General features: G+C 41.8%; 1 protein-coding gene across 6 annotated transcripts in view; it reads right to left on the bottom strand.

The window, feature by feature from the left end:
* Positions 1-1,951: 1,951 nt before the first annotated feature.
* The window catches only part of TTF1 (transcription termination factor 1), a 43,311-nt gene continuing 22,480 nt past the window's right edge, over positions 1,952-22,782 (bottom strand). For 4 of the 6 annotated variants that reach the window (XM_007527880.3, XM_060200446.1, XM_060200443.1 and 1 more), the window contains exons 8-12: positions 20,843-20,932; positions 19,191-19,256; positions 7,634-7,719; positions 4,870-5,046; positions 1,952-2,256 (exon numbers count right to left, since the gene is read on the bottom strand). In XM_007527880.3, coding sequence (XP_007527942.3) covers positions 2,234-2,256; positions 4,870-5,046; positions 7,634-7,719; positions 19,191-19,256; positions 20,843-20,932 — 442 coding nt within the window. In that variant the 3' untranslated portion in view covers positions 1,952-2,233. Of the gene's footprint in view, positions 2,257-4,764; positions 5,047-7,633; positions 7,720-19,190; positions 19,257-20,842; positions 20,933-22,782 lie in introns of those variants that run through there. The other 2 variants (XM_060200445.1, XR_009552127.1) reach the window with 2 other exon arrangements.

Raw genomic sequence — 22,782 nt, forward strand, 5'->3', positions numbered from 1 at the left:
AAGTTTTTGGTTTTATTATTTTTCCCTATTGAGTTCCTATATTCAATTTCATTAATTTCTGTTCTAATTCATACATACATATATTCATATATGTATGTGTGTGTGTGTGTGTTTTTCTCCTACTTTGGGTTTAATTTGTTCTTATTTTATGATTTTCTCTGGTGGAAACTTAGACTACTTATTTCATATTTTTTCCTTCTTTTCTAATATGTGATCTCTACTGTTCACTTTTACATCTTTAGCATAAAGGGACCTTATGCTAACAGGACTCTGCTCACTGTGCGTAGTCAGTTATGTCTACTGATAAAAGTTGCCTGGTAATGAGAATTAAGTTTGGTATAATTATAATGTTAGGGGAGGCAGACTAGGTAGGCATAATCAGGAAGTATGGGGAGCTACAGGTGTAAGCCACAAAGGAAGACCCACCTCGGAATACATAGACTGCGGTTGGGTACATCCTGACTAAGCAGGAAATACTGCTCTAGAGAAAACCCAGCATAGGCACAAACACAAAATACCCCTAAGTCCTCTTCCTACACACACACACACACACACACACACACACACACACACACACACACACACACACATACACACACACACACACACACCCCAAGGGACTCGGTTCATCTGTACCTCTCTCTGAGTGCACTACTGCTTCAATACAATGCTTTCCTTAAAGCTTATTTGCATCAACCTCCAATTCTTTTTTTTAATTTAATTTTATATTCATTTATTGGATAGAGACAGAGAAATTGAGAGGGGAGAGGGATAAAGAGACACCTGCAGCACTGCTTCGCCACTCGTGAAGCTTTCCCCATGCACATGGGGACTGAAGGCTTGAACCAAGTCTTTGTGTACTGTAATGTGTGCACTCAACAAGGGGGCACCACCTTGATTGACTGGCACTCAATCTCCAATTCTTTGCTATCATAAGACCTGAAATTGAAATTGCTGCAGTTCACCCACCATGACATAACAGTCAATTTTAATTTTTATTATTTTAATTTTTCCCGTTTTTTTATTGTTGTAGTTATTGATGTCATTGTTGCTAGATAGGACAGAGAAATGGATAGAGGAAGGGGACAGGAAGATAGACACCTGCAGACCTGCTTCACTGCTTGTGAAGTGACCCCCCCTGCAAGTGGGGAGCTGGGGGGTTGAACCGGGGTCCTTGCGCTTTGCGCGTAACCCGCTGCACTACACCCAACTCCCCAGTCTCAATTTTTTGTTGTCGTTGCACCAGAGTACAGTTCAGCTCTGACCTACAGGGGTGCTAGATTGAATCTGGGATGTCTGGTGCCTCAGGCCTGAAAGACTTTTTGTATAACCACTGTGGTATATCCCCAGCCCCAGGATGGCAATTTAGAAAAAAATTATTTATTTTTACCTTCAAGGTTATTTCTGGGATTTGGTGCCTGCACCATTGCTCCTGGAGGTCATTTTGATGTTGTTATTGTTGCTATTGCTGTTGAGAGAAATCAAGAGAGGAGCGGAAGACGGGGAAAGATACCTGCAGATCTGCTTCACCACCTGTGAAGCAACCCCCTGCAGGTGGGGAGCCGGGTGCTTGAACCGGATCCTTATGCCAGTCCTTGCACATTGCGCCATGTGCGCTTAACCCACTGCGCTACAACCCCCCCCCCCGAAATGTCAATTTTTTATCCACTGTGCCATCTCCTGGCTGGGCTCATCTTTGGAAAAACTTTATTTAGGGGAGGTGGGGAGAAGAGAAACAGAGCATCACTCTGGCACATGCGACACCAAGGATAACACTCAGGACTGTCATGCTTGAGAGTCCAATATTATTTAGTATATCAACTCCCTGGGCTGTACTCCCAGACTTAGAAAAAAAAAAAACCTCATAGGTTTTAACGCATTTATGCACAGTCAAAATCTATATACACAAATTATTCTTTATTTTATAAAATCAAGAAAATATATTCTGAAATAACAATTTTTATTGACAATACTATTTACCTCTTTATGGCAACCAAATTCATCATTTACTCATTTCTGTAGTGCAGGGGTCTCACACATATGTGAATCCTCTGACCCTGGGCCAATTCCTTCCTTCTGTTTTTTTTTTTTTCTTTTTTAGTAGAGACAAGAAGACATGACAGCATTGTTCCACCATCCAGAGTTTTCCCCGGTGCTGTGGTGATCCCAATGTGGTGCCAGGGTTTGAACCTTGGGCTTTCCACTTGGTAAAGCACTTGTTCTACAGGTCGAATTATTTTTCAGTTCCATCATTACCTGCATAATATCCCATTCAAGATGAATAAATCACAACTTAACAAAATTTCTATTAAGGAACAATTAAATTTTTTCTATTTTTCAGTTGTGAAAAAGTGCCATCCTTATACACCAGACCTTATTATTCTTTAGATAAAAGAAATGAAATAGCTAGACCACAGCATACATGATATATTTTACCAGATTGTCCTACAAAAGGAACACATAATTTTTTTTTTTTTGATTTTAAAGAATTTTAAACTTTATTCAGAAAAACTGAGAACACCCACATGTTGCAGTACACATGGACAGAGAGAGAGAGAGAGCGAGCGAGCCTGAGAGCACGTATTCACATATAGCGAGCTCACCTAGGCAGAAAGAGAGCCATGTCCACAGATCTAACTCATAAACATCCAAGCCTCGCCTTCCCCACCCACATCGTTCCATTCCTATGTCCTGCGCAGCAATTTCCTTCCCCCAGGCACACAGGTAGGAACACATAATTTATAGTCCCATCAGCACAGTATTGGTGTGTTTGGACAGGAAGTAGATAAATGCAAAATGCTTGCTTAAGCAAATTTTTATTTTTTGAGGGGGGGTTCTAGGTATCAAACCCAAGACTTCATACATGCATAGCATGTACTTTATCACTGAGAAACATCCTCTTCTCCCAAGGAGGTCATTTCCTGAGTTTTTTTTTTAAAGTGTTATTTGCCCAGTTCTACCACAGATGCAGGGATAAATTTGTTTCTCTGTAACCTTCCTTTTTCAATTGTAGCAAACCTGGAAAAATGTCCAGCTTTATAGATTCATTAGCCAATATCACATGGATGGGATAATTTTCCTTTGTATGTTCTTCCCTGTACAGAATGGCTAGAAGCCTGAAAGCTTTCTTTTCTAGTTGGGCTCTGGTAAGGGGTAAGGGGTTGTGCATGGGCGGCATCTGCCAGAGAACAGAAGGCAGGAGATGACAGAAGATGCAGTTTTGAGAGAAGATGCAGGTTTCTGCTGAGGCTGCTTGGGAGAGAAGAAACACAGGAGCACGGGCCACTAAAGGGAGGCAGCAGCAGGCAGCCCACTGTGCACAGGCAGCATGAGGGACACTTCAGTGCAGGCCATCTGGGGGCTGTAGTGACTTCCACCCAGCTCCTAGATCCAGGTGAGCAACTTTATAACCTACACCTCTATACTCATCCTTTCTTTGCTTTCCTGAAGGACAAGCCCAATAGCAACTCAATTTTGCAGTATGGTTTGTGAGAGCTAAGACAGGAATCAGAAAGCAAGCTAAATGCTCACTGATAGATGAGTAAAGATGTGATTCATATTCACAATGGATTACTACTTAGCTGTATTGATTTTTTCCCTTTTGTTGCCCTTGTTATTTTATTGTTATAGTTATTATTGATATCACAGTTGTTGGATAGGACAGAGAGAAATCAAGAGAGGAGGGGAAGACAGAGGGGGGAGAGAAAGACAGACACCTGCAGACCTGCTTTACCGCTTGTGCAGTGACACCCCTGTAGGTGGGGAGCTGGGGGCTTAAACCAGGATCTGGTCCTTGTGCTTTACCTGCTGCACTACTGCCCGACTCCTGGGATCAGAGTCTTTATCAGAGATGCTGTACTTTGTTGTAAAAACTTGGTCTGAGATCCAAGCACTTTTCCATGGGGCAGCTTCCATGTATGTTACAACTTTAGGGTTTTGTTCTTGTGGAAGTGAAGGAACACAAGTCCTGGCTAGTCCCTTATCTTAGTTCTGCCCACCCCCTTTTTTAAATAAATATTTTTTAATATTAATTTTTGTTGCCCTTGTTGCTTTATTGTTGTGGTAATTATTGTTGTTGTTATTGATGTCATCATTGTTAGATAGGACTGAGAGAAATGGAGAGAAGAGGGGAAGACAGAGAGGGGGAGAGAAAGATAGACACCTGCAGACCTGCTTCACTACCTGTGAAGTGACTCCCCCGCAGGTGGGGAGCCGGGGGCTGGAACCGGGATCCTTACACCCCTTGCGCTTTGTGTCATGTGTGCTTAACCTGCTACACTGCCCCCCCCCCTATAAACTAGAGTTCTGCTCATCTCTGGCTTATGGTGGTGCTGAGGATTGAATTTAGGAGATTCTCTTCCATGAAGGTCTTTTGTATATATCTATGCTATCCCTGGCCTTCATTCTACATGCTGTAATAAACATCAGTACTGAAAATACCTTAAATGAAGCATGAGTGTGTATGTGTTCACACACACACACACACACACACACACACACACACACACACACACACACCTAGAAAAGTGGACAAGACCTGAAGCTCCGCTTCCCCATAGCTCTTCCCCACTAGGGAAAGAGAGAGACAGTGTGTGGATTGACCTGTCAACACCAATGTTCAGTGGGGAAGTAATTACAGAAGCCAGACCTTCCACCTTCTGCAACCCACAATGACCTTGGGTCCATACTCCCAGAGGGATAGAGAATGGGAAAGCTATCAGGGGAGGGGATGGGATATGGAGATCTGGTGGTGAGAACTGTGCAAAGTTGTACCACTCTTATAGTTTTGTCAATGTTTCCTTTTTATAAATACAAAATTAAAAAAAAAAAAAAAGAAAAATGGACAAGAAATAGCATCATCCTCTTAACTTTTCTCATTTACATCTTCTTCCTCACTGTCGTCTTCACAATAGAAGATGTCTCTAAACAGGAACACTTGCTTGGGAGCTGCAGGAGTTTGAATTTCAATGTCATTTCTCTCCATCCGCTTCTTAAGCTTTTCTTTAAGCAAAGGGAGACTAGTTTCATAAAGGTAGTCTATAATCTCTAAAGAAGAGAAACAGATTTTAAAATTATTATTTTTATTATTATTATTTTTTATTTATTGGCTAGAGACAGTCAGAAATTGAGAGGGAAAGGGGAGAACATGCACCACTGCTTTACCATTTGCAAAACCTTCCCCCTGCAGGGGGGGGGGGCGGACAGGGGCTCGGACCCGGGGCCTTGTGCACTATAATGTGTGTGCTTAACCACTACTACCTGGCCTCGAGATTCTGAAAATATTTGTCATGGCCAGGCAGTGGCACACCTAGTTAAGCATACACATCACAATCCCATAATGATTTTGGGTCCATACTCCCAGAGGGATAAAGAATAGGAAAGCTTTCAAGTGGAGGGATGGGATATGGAATTCCTTTTCTCTCAGTCTCTATCCAATAAATAAATAAATCATTAAAAAAAGCTATTTATCCAATGTCTCTCCCCCCAAGTCAAAGGCTACTGGGTACTGATAATGAACTGCTACTGTTATTACTGTATGCTAGAGCCTGTTGTAATTGGCTCATTCAGTCCTCTCAAAAATCCTATAAAAGAAGCACTACTGTTAGACCATTTTTAAAAACATTTTATTATTTATTATTTTTAAATATTTATTTCCTTTTGTTGCCCTTGTTGTTTTATTGTTGTAGTTATTGTTGCAGTTGTTGTTGGATAGGACAGAGAGAAATGGAAAGAGGAGGGCAAGACAGAGAGGGGGAGAGAAAGATAGACACCTGCAGACCTGCTTCACCACCTGTGAAGCGACTCCCCTGCAGGTGGGGAGCTGGGGCCTCCAACTGGGATCCTTATGCTGGTCCTTGTGCTTGGTACCATGTACACTTAACCTGCTGCGCTACCACCGGCTCCCCGTGGAGGCTATTTCTTCCCCCTTTAGTTGCCCTTGTTGTTGTAGCCTTGTGGTTATTATTGTTGGATAGGACAGAGAGAAATGGAAAGAGGAGGGCAAGACAGAAGGGGAGAGAAAGACAGACACCTGCAGACCTGTTTCACCCCCTGTGAAGTGACTCCCCTGCAGGTGGGGAGCTGGGGCCTCCAACTGGGATCCTTATGGCAGTCCTTGCACTTTGCACCATGTGGGCTTAATCTGCTGACCTAACTCCCGACCCCCAGCCCATTTTTAAAATGAGGAAACCAAGGCATATAGACAGCATCATGAAGAGTGGTGGTACACCCAGCTAAGTGCACATAGTACTAAGTGCAAGGACCCACACAAGGATCTGGGTACAAGCCCCCACTCCCACCTGTAGTAGTAGGAAAGCTTGACAGTGGTGAAGCAGGTCTGCAGGTATCTATCTTTCTCCCTCTTTTTTTTTTTTCAACTTTATTTTATTTGATAAACAGAGAGAAGGGGAATGGAAAGGGAGTTAGACAGAGACACCTGCAGCGCTGCTTCACCACTTGTGAAGCTATCCCCCTGAAGGCAGGGCCAGGGGCTTGAACCCAAGTCCTTATGCACTGTAATGTGTACACTTAATCAGGTACACCACCACCTGGCCTCCTCTTATTTTCCCCATCCCTTTCAATTTCTCTCTGTCCTATCCAATAAAACAGAAAAAATGGTCACCAGGAGCAGTGGATTTATAGTGCTGGTATCAAACTCCAGCATTAACCCTGGTGGTAAAAAAAAAAAACAAAAAAAGGGACACCATCATGAAGTTAAGTAAAACCTGGATTCACTGAATTCAGACACAAGTAGTTCCTGCGGAATATAAAAAGTATCTCATCACATACTGCAAGGACTACCAAAACCACTGGCTCCCCACTGTGCTGGGAAGACCACTTGTAATGGACCTGGTCAGGAGAACAGGATTTGGTAGGTTTGGAATGAGGCCCTGGCAGACACATGAAGAAGAAGAGGAAGAAGCAGAAACAGAAGAATAAGAAGGAGGAGGAGGAGAAAGAAGAGAAGAAGGAGAAGGAGAAGGAGGAAGAGAAGGAGGAGGAGAGGAAGGAGAAGAAGGAGAAGGACAAGAAGGAGAGGAGAAGAAGAAGGAGAAGGAGGAAGAGAAGGAGAAGGAGGAGGAGGAGGAGAAGAAGAAGAAAAAAGATCTATACTTATTTGTAACAGAGAAACCCATCCGTTCTTTGGCACATGCAATGGTGTGGAGTAAACTTGGAGCTCATGCTTGAAAGTTTTAAGTTCTACCCACTGTGCCACTTCCGGGGCTGTGATGTGCACATTTTAAACAGGATCCCGTGACTCTGGTTAACCCAGTTTGGGAAGTGACTATCTCTATGACCCAAAATAGCTGTAAAGAGGGAAGTAGCATCTCCTGTTTTTCTGGAACAGCCTGGGTATCATCATGAAGTGTGCCTGTGTATGACTATGCCCCTGGTGGTAGTCAGTTCCATTCTGTCACTGTGAGCTCACTAGTGCCAAGCACTCCAGGATCACATTCAACGTGGTCATAATCTCACTTTGTACCTTTGAAAGATTTGTTAGGTAGGAGTTGCAGGTGGCCCATTTTCACCATCTTGCAAATGAGGAACTGCGGTTCCCAGAAGTTAAGTCACTTGACCAAAGTTAACAGTGTAGCATCATATACTATGCTATTCAAATTCTGAAAATACTGACCTGGAAAAGTCTTCTTTTGCCAAAAGGGAACACAAGTGGCTTTCAGCTTGTAAAATTTAGTTTGGACATAAGATGGAGGAACATCACTTTAGAAAAGAAAAGATTAAAGTGTCAGTTTAGAAACTGAGCATTTCAGTACTAGGTACTAATATATTCATTAAAGTGAGGTCTATAGACATAAGGAACCTTCTTATTCTTGAACATGAAACCACTATGTTCTTATCTGAGTAAAAAACAAGGCACTTGAGCTGGGAAGACAGCATAATGATTACACAAAAGATATTCATGCTTGAGGCTTTGAGATCCCAGGTACAATCTTTGACACCATAAGTCAGAGTTGAAAATAAGGTATGTGTGAAAAAATATTACCAGTTTGGTTGAATCCACACACAGAAGAAAAAAAGAATCAGCAGTGCAAGATGGATTAAATTTAAATCAGAATAATCAAAATTATGACCTAAGAAGATAAGGTATAATATCAACTCACCTTGGTACTTAGCCCTGCCCTTAACGCATTCCATACAGCAGTAAACAAATCTTCATGACTACTCTGTGAAAGGACTGCTCTACTTTTCCCTCACTTTGGAGATGAAAATGAAGGCACGGGAGTCGGGCGGTAGCGCAGCAGGTTAAGCGCACGTGGCACAAAGCGCAAGGACCAGAATAAGGATCCCAGTTCGAGCCCCTGGCTCCCCACTTGCAGGGGAGTCACTTCACAGGTGGTGAAGCAGGTCTGCAGGTGTCTATCTTTCTCTCCCCCTCCTCCCTCCATTTCACTCTGTCCTATCCAACAACAACATCAATAATAACAATAATAACTACAACAATAAAACAAGGGCAACAAAAGGGAAAATAAAGAGTAAAAATTTAAAAAAATTAAAAAAAAAGAAAATGAAGGCACACAGTCTTTACCCAACAATCTTTTTTATTTTTTTTATTTTCCCTTTTATTGCCCTTGTTTTTTTTTATTGTTGTTATGGTTATCATTGTTGTTGCCATTGTTGGATAAGAAAGAGAGAAATGGAGACAGGAGGGGAAGATAGGGGTAGAAAGAGAGACACCTGCAGACCTGCTTCACCGCCTGTGAAGCGACTCCCCTGCAGGTGGGGAGCCTGGGGCTTGAACCGGGATCCTCATGCTGGTCTTTGTGCTTCATGCCACGTGCGCTACCGCCTGACTCCCTGATCAACAATATTATAGTAAAATACCGCCTGATCAACAATATTATAGTAAAAAAGAGGCCTTCAATTGAGTGGTGTGATTCCAGTCTATTAACCACTACTATTAACCACTACTCTTAGGGTAAGCACGCATTTCTCAAAATTCTTAAAATTCAAAGGCAGATGTCCCCTGACATTTTGTGTTGCAAAGTTAAAAAAAAAAAATAGTGCCTATATTTTCATGAGTTGAATAATATTTTCAACTTTCAGAACTGAAAAACAGAAGCAACCGCGTCTTAAATTGCTTTTTCAAGTGAAAATCATAGCTGCACTGTTTTTCCTTCTTTTTTTGGCGATAAAAATGTGGTGTATGCTTCAATAATTAATCTACTGATAGCTGCTAAAATTACTGCTGTAAAGACTTGCATATAGAGGCAAAAGATGATCTGGTTCCTTTAACCTCCTTCACACAGCCAATCGTTATGCTATCCGTGTAATCCTTTACAGCACTTATCATGTGCCGGGTCTCAGGCTAGGAATCTTCAGTGTTTTGCTGACCTTAGTCCTCCCTATAGTCCCATCAAACTATTCTGCAGATGAGTAAATAAGTTCAGAGACTAGTTAAGGGACAATTTGCCCAAGCATGGGTAAACACTGAGAACAAGGGGGCCAGGCAGTGGCACACCTGGCTAAAGGCAAACACATATACTGCATCCAGGTTCAAGCCACTGGTCCCCCACCTGCAGGGGGAAAGCTTCACAAGTGGTGAAGTAGAGCTCCAGGTGTCTCTCCTTCTCTGCTTCCCCCTCCCTTCTCAATTTCTCTCTGTCTCTATCCAACAATAAATAAATAAAATTAAAAAATAATGAGAACAGTCGTGATCAAATTCTAAGGCATTCATGGTCTTTCTCCTCTAACAATGCTACATGCCCAATGTGATTCTGTTCTGTAGGCCAGAGCTGGGGATTCAGTGCTCTGGGCCACCTTTATCACAGGGACATAGTTGGAGGAGAAGGAAGCAGTTGGTGGCAAAACACCACAGCAGTGAAGCTTCCTCCAGTGCAATAAACTTGGGTTGTGTGCAAAGCATGTACATTAACCAAATGAGCTATTTTGCCTGCCCTATGCAGCTATTTTAAAACTAAGCAGGTATTAAGTTTATTAGGTGGAGATACTTTAAGTTCTGCAGAAAGTGAATGGTAAGGGGGCTGGGCAGTAGCGCAGTGGGTTAAGCGTAAATAGTGCAAAGCACAAGGACCAGCGTAAGGATCCTGGTTCGAGCCCTAGCTCCCCCCCCTACAGGGGGTTCACTTCATGGGCAGTGAAGCAGGTCTGCAGGTGTCTGTCTTCTTGTCCTGTCTCGATTTCTCTCTCTCCTATCCAACAATAACAACAAAGGCAACAAAAGGGAAAAAATAGCCTCTAGGAGCAGTGGATTCATAGTGCAGGCACCGAGCCCCAGCAATAACCCTGGAGGCAAAAAAAAAAAAAAAAAAAAAAAAAAAGAAGGAAGAAAGAAAGAAAAAGAAAAGAAAAAGTGAACGTTAAAAAAAAAAGTTGGGAACCAGGTGGTGGAGCACATACTATAGTGAGCAAGGGCCTGGGTTTATTCCCGTTCCCCACCAGCAGAGGGAAAGTTTCACGAGTGGTGAAGCAGGGCTGCAGGTGTCTCTACCTTCTCCTCCCCTCTCAATTTCTATCTCTATCCAAAAATTAAAAAAAAAAAAAAAAGATTTTACATATGTTAATGAGAGAGGGGGGGAGAGAAAGTGAGCCAGCCAGTGCTTTACTTGGGCATATGGGATGTCAGGGTTTGAATCTGCAACCTGCTTAAGAGTGCCACCTCCTGGTTCCTTAGGTTAAAATTTTAAATGTAGGGTGGGGGAGATAGCATAATGGTTATGTAAACAGACTCTCATACCTGAGAAACCAAAGTATCAGGTTCAGTTCCACACAACACCATATGCCAGAGCTGAGCAGTGCTCTGATGAATGAAATAAATTAAAAATAAAAGAAATCACAATTTTTTTTAATGTGATCTTTTTTCACTACTTTGATTCATCAAAACTTAAGAGGATGTATTATTTCAAACAGTATTTGATTAAGTACAGAATCTCTACAGTTTGAGATTGGTAACTCTTAACAGGAACAATCACTTTAAAAACATGTAATTCAGGCCAGGAAGTTGCTCACTGGTAGAGCTCATACACTGGTCCTACGTTCAACCTCTGAAGATGGTCTTTCTCTCTCTCTGAATCTCTCTTTCTCATTATAATAAAAATTTTTTTAAAAGCTATTTTCTTTTAATGAGAGATACAGAAAGATCAGAGCATTGCTTTGCTCTGGTTTATGGTGGTGATGGGGATTAAACCTGAGACCTTGGGGCCTCAGGAATGAAAGTCTTTTTGCATAACCATTATTCTGTCTCCTCAGCCCATAAAAACAAATATTTTATAAAAGTGGTTGGAGGGATCAGGAAGGAGGTAGCTCAGTGGGAGAGCATGTGCCTTGTATGAGTGAGACGCTGGGTCTAATTCCTAGTACCGCACCAGAGCAATACGGACTAAACAAGTGGAACTCCATGCTTGTGGAGCAGCAAGCACTGTGCTGTCTGTGTCTCTGTCTCTCTCTCTCTCTCGTCCCTCATTTAAAAGAAAAAAAAAAAGTTGTAGTCCAGGAGATGGCACAGTGGATAAAGCACTAGACTGTCAAGCATGAAGTTTTGAGTTCAATCCCAAGCAGCATATGTACCAGGGTGATGTCTGGTTCTTTCTCTCTCTCCTCCTATCTTTCTCATTAATAAATAAATAAAATATTTAAAAAAAAAAGTTAAATGGTTTGATAGTACAAAAGGGAGGCATACATCTATTTAACAGACCTGGAGTAGTTAGTTACTGACTGCTACAAAAGTTCCCATTACAGAAGAAAAGTAACCTCATGCTTGTCACCTGCCTGTTTATGGCAGTCAAGACTGAATGGGGGTATACAGTAAAATTTTGCAACTGAGAACTGGCCTTAAAAACACAGCATTTGGGGGCTAGGCAGCAGTGTGCAAGGACCCCAGTTCAAGCTTCTGGTCTTCAACCTGCAGAAGGAAAGTTTCATGAGCTGTCGGGTTCCTCAGGGAATGAGCCAGCCCGGCTCCCACTTCTCCATCTGGCCTGTTGGCCACCAGGAGACAGACAGAGAGCAGGGAAATCTCAGGCCAGCAGAGGCAGGGGTGAGCTCGCTGAGGGGTCTCCCAGCATACTGTGGCGGCAGACGATACAACAAACCTCCTCAGGGTACTGTGGTGGAGGACGGAACCTTTTGTTGTCGCAGTTGCAGGTTTATAAAGGGGTAGCTGTGCAGGGGAAGTAGCCAGCTGGCCAGTATCTCCTTATAAGGGAAAAGAGAGCAAGGCAATGAGAAGGTGTGGATGGTGATGTAGTAACGGGGAAACAGAAATTTAAAGAAGGCGAAGCCCATCAGAGGGAGGAGGGTGGGGTGATGTGGCGAGGCTGATAGGAAGGTTGGAATTCCCCCATGTACTCTGGCCACATCTCGCTCAACCACAAGGCTGGCATGCCAAGGGGAGTCTAATAGACGAGCTTCCAGGGGGTCAACCATTTATGCTCAAACACGCATTAGACCCACAGTGAGCAATGAAGCAGTGCTGTAGGTATCTTTCTTTTTCTCTTATCTCCCCCTTCTCTCTTGATTTCTTTGTTCAATAAATAAATAATAATAAAAATCTTTTTTTTTTAAAAAAAGAAAATAATTAACAGAAACAAAAAAGAGATAAAGGGTTAAAGCAAATTGAAAGCATGTTAGGATGGAACTAAGTGCTTACTCTTAGCCAAGTAAGTAAAGAGGGTAAAGACAATTACCAGATGGCTTAACTTATATGCAAAATCTAAAGAATCAAAACATATGAACTTGCAAAGAAAACAAAACCAGAAGTAAACAATTTGTCTCTAGATTTTCTTTTCTTTTTTTTTTTTCTCCCCTCCAGGGTTATTGCTGGGGCTGGGTGCCTGCACCATAAATCCACCGCTCCTGGAGGCCATTTTTCCCCCTTTTGGTGCCCTTGTTGTTGTAGCCTTGTTGTGGTTATTATTATAGCCATTGTTGATGTTGTTCGTTGTTGGATAGGACAGAGATAAATAGAGAGAGGAGGGGAAGACAGAGAGGGGGAGAGAAAGACAGACACCTGCAGACCTGCTTCACCGCCTGTGAAGCGACTCCCCTGCAGGTGGGTAGCCGGGGGCTCGAACCGGGATCCTTATGCCAGTCCTTGCGCCTTGCGCCACATGCGCTTAACCCACTGTGCCACCACCCGACCCGTCTCTAGATTTTCTAAGAACTATAGTGGTTATTGTTGGGAGGTTGGGCACCCATAACTATTACACACACACACATACACACATATACACACACACACACACACACACACACACACACCAGCGGGGGGTAAAGTGGGTCCTGTCAATGTTAGTATGTGTCAGGATGGGAGTTGGTGGGGTGCACAGCAGGCTCCCCTCCTTTATAACACTTGATACTCTCACCAGTCAGGGCTCATGGCACTGAAGAGTGGGTGCCCCATTCCTGAGCTGAGCTAGGAAGGAGAAGGGTTTGGCATCATGCACACCTGTTTGAGATTATTGGTGGGGCCTGCAAACTTCTAAGTTAAACACACTTCAAAAAAATTTTTTTAAATTTTATTTTTAATTAAATATTTATTTATTCCCTTTTGTTGCCCTAGTTGTTTTATTGTTGTAGTTATTATTGTTGTTGTCATTGTTGGATAGGACAGAGAGAAATGGAGAGAGGAGGGGAAGACAACGGGGAGAGAAAGATAGACACCTGCAGACCTGCTTCACCGCCTGTGAAGCTGAAGCGACTCCCCTGCAGGTGGGGAGCTCAGGGCTCGAACCAGGATCCTTATGCCGGTCCTTGTGCTTTGGGTCACGTGCACTTAACCCGCTACGCTACTGCCCGACTCCCTATTTTAAATAATATTTATTTATTTATTTATTTATTTCCTTTTGTTGCCCTTGTTTTATTGCTGTAGCTATTATTGATGTCGTTGTAGTTATTATTGATGTCTCTGTAGGACAGAGAGAAATGGACAGAGAAGGGGAAGACAAAAAGGGAGAGAGAAAGACAGACACCTGCAGACCTGCTTCACTACTTGTGAAGCAACTCCCCTGCATGTGGGGAGCCGGGGGCTCGAACCGGGATCCTTATGCTGGTCCTCGTGCTTTGTGCCACGTGCGCTTAACCTGCTGCGCTACCGCCCGACTCCCTTTAATTTATTTTTTACCAGAGCACTGCCCTGTTCTGGTTTATGGTGGTGTGGTAGATTGAACCTGGGACCTCAGAGCCTCAGGTATAAAAGTCTTTTGCATAATCATCATGCTATCTCCCAGGCATTAAACACACTTACTTGGTTATATACATGACAAAACACTCTCAAGTGAGTGATCTTACAGGCTCAGCAGTTCTTTAAGTCAAAAGAGAAAAAATAATCCATTGTTCTTTGGCCAAAATAACAAGATATAAATAACTAACCACCAGAGCCAGTTTAAATGTAAACCCTTCCTCACTTATCAGCAACAACTTCACCCTAGTAGTCATATATCTGAAAGTTAGCCAGCTATGGTGGCCTTGATCCACTGACCTCACTTCAGATCAGTCTCCTCCTTAAACTGAAGGCCAAAAAAGCGTAGCATGCCTACTTCCAAAAATTTACAAATCTCAAATGCCCTCAATTCTCAACAATTCGCTTTGTTTAGAGGGACTATGCCAGGTGGACAAGCTTTTTCTTACTTAGCAATCAACAGAGTGGTGGCCTTTCTCCCATCCAAGTACTAACCAGACCTGACCCTGCTTAGCTTTTGAGGTCAGGTGTTTTCAGGGTGGTATGGCTGTAGATGGGACCTCTCTCCTTTTAGAAGCAGAAAATGATTCAAATCCAAAGACTATAGGCAGGGCAGGTTCACTGCAAAGGTAGGTAGAGTGCACTAAAGTTCAATCTCACTGCTCTGATGAGAAATGCAAATGAATATCTCACTAAAACTACTGACAAAAGCTTCAAGAGGAACAGGATATTCATAGTCTCAAAATAACTGAATATTCCCCATAGCCATTTCTTATCACCTCAGAACAGTGTGGCAGAGGCCTGCCACCTGAGTCAATGATCAAAATGTGAACTGGTGTGATAAAGACACAATACCACCTACTGTTTTCCCTGCCTGAGATACAAAACCCAAATCTAATCATGAGGAAACAGAAAACAAACTCAAACGAACAATACAGTAGAAAGCAACAAGCAAGTATTCTACAAATTCAAGGTCATAACAAAGGCAGAAGAAATTTACTGAGGAAATGGGACAATTAAATACAGTCCTGAGATCAAAACCAGGGGAAGTATATAAAGAAAACTGATAATTGATGGTACTTGAGTGCGGGCTGTATGCCGTATTATATTGATGCCACATTTCCTGACTATGATCACGTAATGTAAAATAAATTCTTGGGCCCAAGCGGTGGCGCACCTGGTTTAACGCACTTATTACAGTTCACAAAGACATAGGTTCAAGCCCCTGGTCCCCACCTGCAGAGAGAAGTGGTGAAGTAGGGCTGCAGGTGTCTCTCTATCTCTCTCCCTATCTCCCCCACCCCTCTCAATTTCTGTCTCTATACAATAATAAATAAACATTAAAAAATAAAATAAATTCTCTGCTTAGGGCACACTGCTCACCACTAACAGGGAGCAAGAAGAGTGAAGACAGACAAGGCAAATGCACCAAAAATATTAAGAATAGGTGATTTTGGGAAAGGTTACAAGGGTTCTTTGTACGAATCTTTCAACTTGTTAGCTCTGTGAAGCCCCCCCTTTAAAAATTTAAAAAAAAAATATTTATTTATTCCCTTTTGTTGCCCTTGTTTTTTATTGCTGTTGTAGTTATTATTGTTGTTACTGATGTTGTTGTTGAATAGGATAGAGAGAAATGGGGGGAGGAGGGGAAGAGGGGGGAGACAGACACCTGTAGACCTGCGTCATGGCCTGTGAAGCGACTCCCCTGCTGGGGGTATGCCACGTGTGCTTAAACTGCTGTGCTACTGCCAACTTCCTCTCTCTTTCACCATAGCACTGCTTAGCTCTGGCTTATGTTGTGTGTGTGTGGGGGGATTGAACCTGGGACTTTGGGGCCTCAGGCATGAGAGTCTGTATAAGCATTATGCTATCCACCCCTACCCCCCACACTCCCTTTTTTTTTTTTAATTAGAGCACTGCTCAGCTCTGGTTTATGGTAGGGCACAGGAAAGGACCTGAAACTTTGGAGCCTCAGGAAAGGGAATCTCTTTGCATAAATATTATGCTGTCTCCCAGTCCTTACCTCCTGTGAAGCTTTTAAGAAGCTTTGTACTCATTTCAACTTGTGTAAAAAAAAAAAAAAAAAAAAGGAAGGCATCCTTCCATGGGAGGTGGAGTAGAGGTGCTCTAATTTACTTAGTACACAGAACAAGGTGAGGTTCCAAATAAATATGAATTATCGTCTATCCTCTTCCTTAAGTGACTTGAACATCCCCCTCACACGCCCCTGCTTTCTCATGTAAGAATCCCATCTCGGCGCTGTCCCTGCAGCATCACTTCAAAGCTTTCTCATTCTGGGGGCACCTGCCATATACATTTAACGAATCCTCTTTGGATATTGGCTATTCTAGTAAAACACAACTGCAACAGATTTTTTTGTGTATGAATCATTTCATGCTTGTAGTAGGTGCATTTATTTATTCCCTTTTGTTGCCCTTGTTGTTTTATTGTTGTAGTTATTACTATTGTTGTTGATACCGATGTCGTCGTTGGATAGGATAGAGAGAAATGGAGAGAGAAGGGGAAGACAGAGAGGGGGAGAGAAAGACAGACACCTGCAGACCTGCTTCACTGCCTGTTCGAACCGGAATCCTTACACCGGTCCTTGCGCTTTATGCCACCTGTGCTTAACCCACTGAGCTACCCCCTGACTCCCTATAGTTCATATTTTTAGAAATGGGATTATTCAAAGGAAATATTCTTTTGAATTCTCAAGCATATTGTGGTTGTAAATATATAAAATGTGCCAAAATATAATAATAATCAGAGGGGGGGTACTAAGGTGAACAAATAATGGCTGTGTATTGACAGTTGCTGGTATGGAAAATGAGCACTTGGGGGCTCACTCACTCTGTATTCATCTAGAATTTTCTCTTCAAAAACTTCAAATGAAGAAAAAAGGCATCAGTGATAAAGCAGTCCTTTAGAGGGTATGTGTATAATATCTAAATTATATATATAATAAAAAGGAAGAAAAGTAAATAACGAGTGAGGTTCCCATCAAGCTAAACAACAAGAGCAGGTAATGAAACGATCAGATAGCAGGGTTAGTACAATCAAAGCTGGTTTTATGAAAAGAGAATTTCTGTTAACTGCTTAAGAGAAAGCAAGAGAGAGAGATGTGCCAATCAGAACAACATTCAGATCTTACAGACTGTCTGCATAAAATATCTGCAGAAGATAGTGGTTCTCTGGTTTGGAGTAGGTGGGTTGGAGAAGTTATTTTATTTTTTTACCAGAGCACTGCTCAGCTCTGGCTTCTGGTGGTACTGGGGATTAAACCTGGGAACCTCAAGCATGAAAGTCTTTTTGCATAACCATTATGCTGTCTTCTCAACAGCAAAAGATACTTTTTACTGGTTCTTCTTGCATATTTCTTTAATTCTGTGCTTCTAGTCTACTGTCTATTAAAAATAAGCAAGTAAGCAAATAAATAACAAAAATGTGGTGAAACTAAGTTATTTTTCTGTATTTGTATCAATGGAACAGAAGCTTGTGGGCAAGGAACTTACCTTTTGACCAGTGCTTAGTTTTTGGTAGAAGAGTAATTGTGAACCTTTGACTTTTCCAATAATTAGATTTGATAAAGTGTATGAACAGGGGTAATACATTTCTTCTAACTAAAGCTGAGTATCTATAATCTTAGACATTGCCAAAGTCTAGTTGATTGTATGGCAATATTTCAACACAATTGTTGTCTACTGGAAAACTTAATAGGGAAATGGGCAATAGGTATTTGCAGTCAAACAATACTTTAGGTGGGATGATCTACACAACAAAAATAAACAAAGAAAAACTAAAGCAAAGTGAAAAACAAACACAATTAATAATATACTTGGTAATAACTACAAGAATAAAACAACAAGACAAAAGAGAATAAATAAATATTAAAAAAAAATATATAATATATATATACATATATATTTGATGATGGTGCCCCTGATTGAGCATATGTCATAACACACAAGGACCCAGGTTCAAGGACCTAGTCCCCACCTCCAGGGGAAAGCTTTCCAAGTGTTGCAGGTGTCTCTCTTTCTCTCTCCTCTATCTCCCTTTATTTCTCTCTTATATCCAATAAAAAAAAATAGAGATAATAAAAAAACAATATATTTGGTGCCAAGAAAACCTTTTCTACCTAGCAGCTTAGAAATATTTTTCTTAAATACTTTATTAAGTTTTATTGGTTAGAGACAGATAAATAGAAAAAAGGGAGGAGGTAAGGAGACAGAGAGACACCTGCGTCCTTATGCTCTGTAATGTAAGCACTTAACAAGGTACACCATCACCCAGCGCCAATACTTATTTTAAATATTATATTGCATATAAGAGAGAAATAGAAAGAGAAAGGGGAGATAGGGAGAAAGAAACACACCTGCAGCACTACTTCACTGCTTGTGAAGCTTTCACCCTGCAAGTAGGGATGGGGGCTTGAACCTCATTCCTTGTGCATGTGCATTCCTTGTGCATGTGCATTCCTTGTAGCATGTGCATTCCTTGTGCATGTGCACTTAACCAGGTGCACCACCACCTGTCCCCATCAGTCTTTTAAGTATATTTCATTCAGAAAACTTAAGTTATGCTGAACTGGTTTGCTAGCAAATATGATGAATATTTTATTTTATTTTATTTTACTTCTCTTTTGTTACCAGAGCACTGCTCAGCTCTAGCTTATGGTAGTGCTGGGGACTGAACCTGGGACCTCAGAGCCTCAGGCATGACAGTCTTTTTTGCATAATTGTTAATGCTGTCTCATCTACTAATGATGAATTTTTAAAAACGTCTTTATTTAATCAGAGATAGAGAGAGAACAGCTCTGGTATGTATTGTGCCAAGGATCAAAACCAAGGCCTCACACATACTTATAAGCAACTATACTATAAGCAGCCTTTCTGGTCACTTAGCCACTGTTTACTTAACACCCTCTATGAAGCAGACATTTTAGCCTTGTTCTTTAAAATCTGAGGTTAATCATTTATTAAAAATTACTTTCCAATTTTTAATTAACTTAATTGTAAATAAATGGTCTCCTTACCCAATGGTACTGGCAAGATCCTCCCAATCTATTTCATTTGCATCTTCCACATTTATTTCATATAATCTGTAAGAATAAAAGTTGCTAAGTAAAACATTCTTAGTCAAGAATATTAAGAGTTAGAAAATACTACTACATTCAGCCTTGTTCAGGGTTTACTTTCATTTATTTTTTTTTAACCAGAGCACTGCTCAGCTCTGGCTCTCGTTGGTGCAGGGGATTGAACCTAGGATTTTGGAGCCTCAGGCATGAGAGTCTCTTTGCATAACCATTATGCATATACCCCCCTCCACCCAGGTTTACCTTTTTTTTTTTAAATCTTTATTTATTGGATAGAGACAGTCAGAAATTGAGAGGGAAGGGGGTGATAGTGAGGGAGACAGACAGGTGGGGACCAGGGGCTCGAACCTGGGTCCTGTAACATGTGCACTCAACCAGGTGTGCCACCACCTGGACCTGCAGGTTTACCTTTTAAAGACCTTAGCATAGTAGCTCAAAGTCACAGAGTCAGTAAGCTACCAACTGAAAAACCTCTCCTGAGATCCTTTGCATGTCTCACCAAACCGTGCTACTTTCAAATAAAAACTAACAGGGCCAGCAAAATAGCTCAGTTGGATAGCGCACTGCTTTGTCATGTGCTTGGCAAGGTTCAAGCTTGATCCCCACTGCACTGGAAGAAGTGCTGGTGCTGTAGTCTCTCACTCTCTCTGCCTCTGTCTCTATGTAAAATAAAAAACAAACAATCGCAACTTCACTATTCTATGTCAACAGCATGAGGATGTCACTAATTCACTTATTATCAACAAACCCCTGTGCAGTTGGGGGTCATCTGCACAGAAAAGGAAGGAGGGTTGAGAGCCAGTTATTGCCTGAAGGTCTCAACAATGGAACCCAGGCTGTCTGACTTGAGATACCCTCCTCAGATCTGTGAATGAGTCTGTGGTGTCTCTATGGGAGCGCCATCAGCAGAGTCACAGGTCCACTCTGTAAATGAGGCCTGTATCTATCCTATCCTTCCTTCAGGGGAAGGAGGACTCTGCAAGGACCAGGAGATCAAAAACTAGGTAACAGTGACTGACACCATCTAATACATGTAGGAGAGCAGTAGCACCTGGCAGGAATGACTCTCTCCTACTTTCCAATGGACAGAAATGACATATTCATATGAAAATGTCCACAGACTAACATAATTACAATCACTGAATGCACAGTACATTTTACATACATATTTCATTTCTCCTCCCAATTAATATTCAGAGGTAGGTAATATCATCACTCTCACTTAAAAGGGCTAAATCTAGAAAGGTAGGAAGTATTACCCAGATAAGACACCTAGAAAGTGCTAGAAAAGGAGTGGATCATAGAACTCTTTTGTTTGGCTAGAGAGAAAAATTATTAAATAGCATACTTTTTTTTTAAAGGATTAAAAATTTTTTTTTCTTTATTAGAGACAACCAGAAATCAAGAGGGAAGGGGGTGATAAGAGAGGGAGAAAGACAGTGACACCTGTAGCACTGCTTCACCACTTGTAAAACTTTCCCTCTGCAGGAGGGGACTGGGAGCTCGAATCTGGGTCCTTAAGCACTGTAACATGTGCGCTGAACCAGGTGCACTACCACCCAGACCCAATATCATACTTTTTATTTTCATACCTCTCAATAAGGTTGATTTTGGCCTGTAGGGCATTAACTCCACGATATACTGCCTGTCCACTTGTCATTCTCTTGGTTAGAATTTCTGTCCTACATTAGAAGAAAAAAAAAAAAAGTATTGGTTATATTCTATATAACCATATAACAAATATTCTATTAATATTCACTTTTATGAAAGAAAGAGAGTAGAGCTCAGCCCTGACCTATGGTGTTGCTAGAGATTGAACTTTCAGACCTCTGGGGCCTCAGACAGACAAGTCCTATGGTCTAACATGTCGAACTATCTCTCCTGGCTACTAAAAATTTCTGTAATTGGGTTTCTGGTTTCATTAGGAATATATTAATCAGCCTTTTTCTTCCACCACTAATTAAGCATTAGAAGAGTCAACCAGCCCTTATTATTTCTGCTAATATATCAGTGTTTTAACAACTGGTAATAAGAGCAATACTCTGTTTTTATCAACAATCCAAACAGTTTATGTAGTGTCCACTAGCATCATGTAAGCTGATTTTTTTCCCTTTTAATGAGATGTGCTGAGAAGCAAGTCAAGACCTCAGGCATGCATGAGTTGCACCCACAACCCAAGCTTTTTTCCCCCTCTTTACTACTTGAGACAGACACTAGAGCACCATTGTACCACACACTAAGCCCATGGTGCTGTGAGGAGAGAGGAGATGCCAGTACTACCATGAAGCTCCCATGCCAGCCATAGTGCTCCTATACAATGCCAGGGATCAAACCCGGGTCCACATGAATGGAAAGGCATGTGCTCTACAGCTAAGCCACATTCTGGACACCATTTTAACTTTTATTTGTAGATTTATGTTTGCTTTATGTAAGGTTGAAGAACTTGTGATTAAAAAAAGAAAAACGAAAAAGGTCCAGGAGATGGTACAGTGGATAAAGCACTGGACTCTCAAGCATGAGGTCCTGACTTCAATCCCCAGCAGCACGTGTAGCAGAGTGATGTCTGGTTCTTTCTCTCCTCCTTCTCACTAATAAGTAAATTATATCTTTAAAAAATTTAAAAAAAAAAAAGGGAAAAAATCCTATGCAGGTTCCCTTTGCACACAGTCAACTATCCTTTCTTTTTGGCCTCCAGGGTTATCGCTGGGGTTTGATGCCTGCACTAAGAATCCACTGCTCCTGTGGCTATTTTTTCTTTTTTTTTTTTATAGGACAGAAAGAAATTGAGAGGGGAGGGGGAGACAGAGAGGGATAGGGACAGAGAGACACCTGCACACCTACCTGCCTCACCACTTGCTGTTGTGACCCTTCTGCAGGTGGAGAACTGAGGGCTCCAACTGGGATCCTTGCAGAGGTGCTTGCGCTTCTGACTATGTGCGCTTAACTTGGTGTTCTACTACCAGACCCCCTTGCCACGCCCCACTCAGCTCCAGAATGATGGGTCTGACAGGGTCAGCACCCTAGAAAACTCTCTTCAAGGGAGTCGGGTGGCAGCACACGGGTTAAGCGCACATGGCGCAAAGCGTAAGGACCGGCATAAGGATCCTGGTTCGAGCCCCCGGCTCCCCACCTGCAGGGGAGTCTCTTCACAGGTGGTGAAGCAGGTCTGCAGGTGTCTATCTTTCTTTCCCCCTCTGTCTTCCCCTCTTCTCTCCATTTCTCTCTGTCCTATCTAACAACGACGACAGCAACAACAACAATAACTACAACAACAATGAAAAACAAGGGGACCAACAACAACAATAAAGAACATAAATAAATAAACAAAAAAATTAAAAAAATAAATATTATTTAAAAAAAAAGAAAACTCTTCAAGGAAGAAGAATTCTGGGAGTGGGTCTTGACATCCTGAGCAGATCTAAATTGAAAACTCTGATTATTGTTTTCATTATGTACATGGTAACGATGCCGTGTAATCGGGGATGAACAGCCCGTTCCCAGATTAGATACAGATGAACAAGAAATGAGGTGG

This window comes from Erinaceus europaeus, chromosome 10 (assembly GCF_950295315.1).
Source record: "Erinaceus europaeus chromosome 10, mEriEur2.1, whole genome shotgun sequence".
In the NCBI taxonomy this organism is placed as follows: Eukaryota; Metazoa; Chordata; class Mammalia; order Eulipotyphla; family Erinaceidae; genus Erinaceus; species Erinaceus europaeus.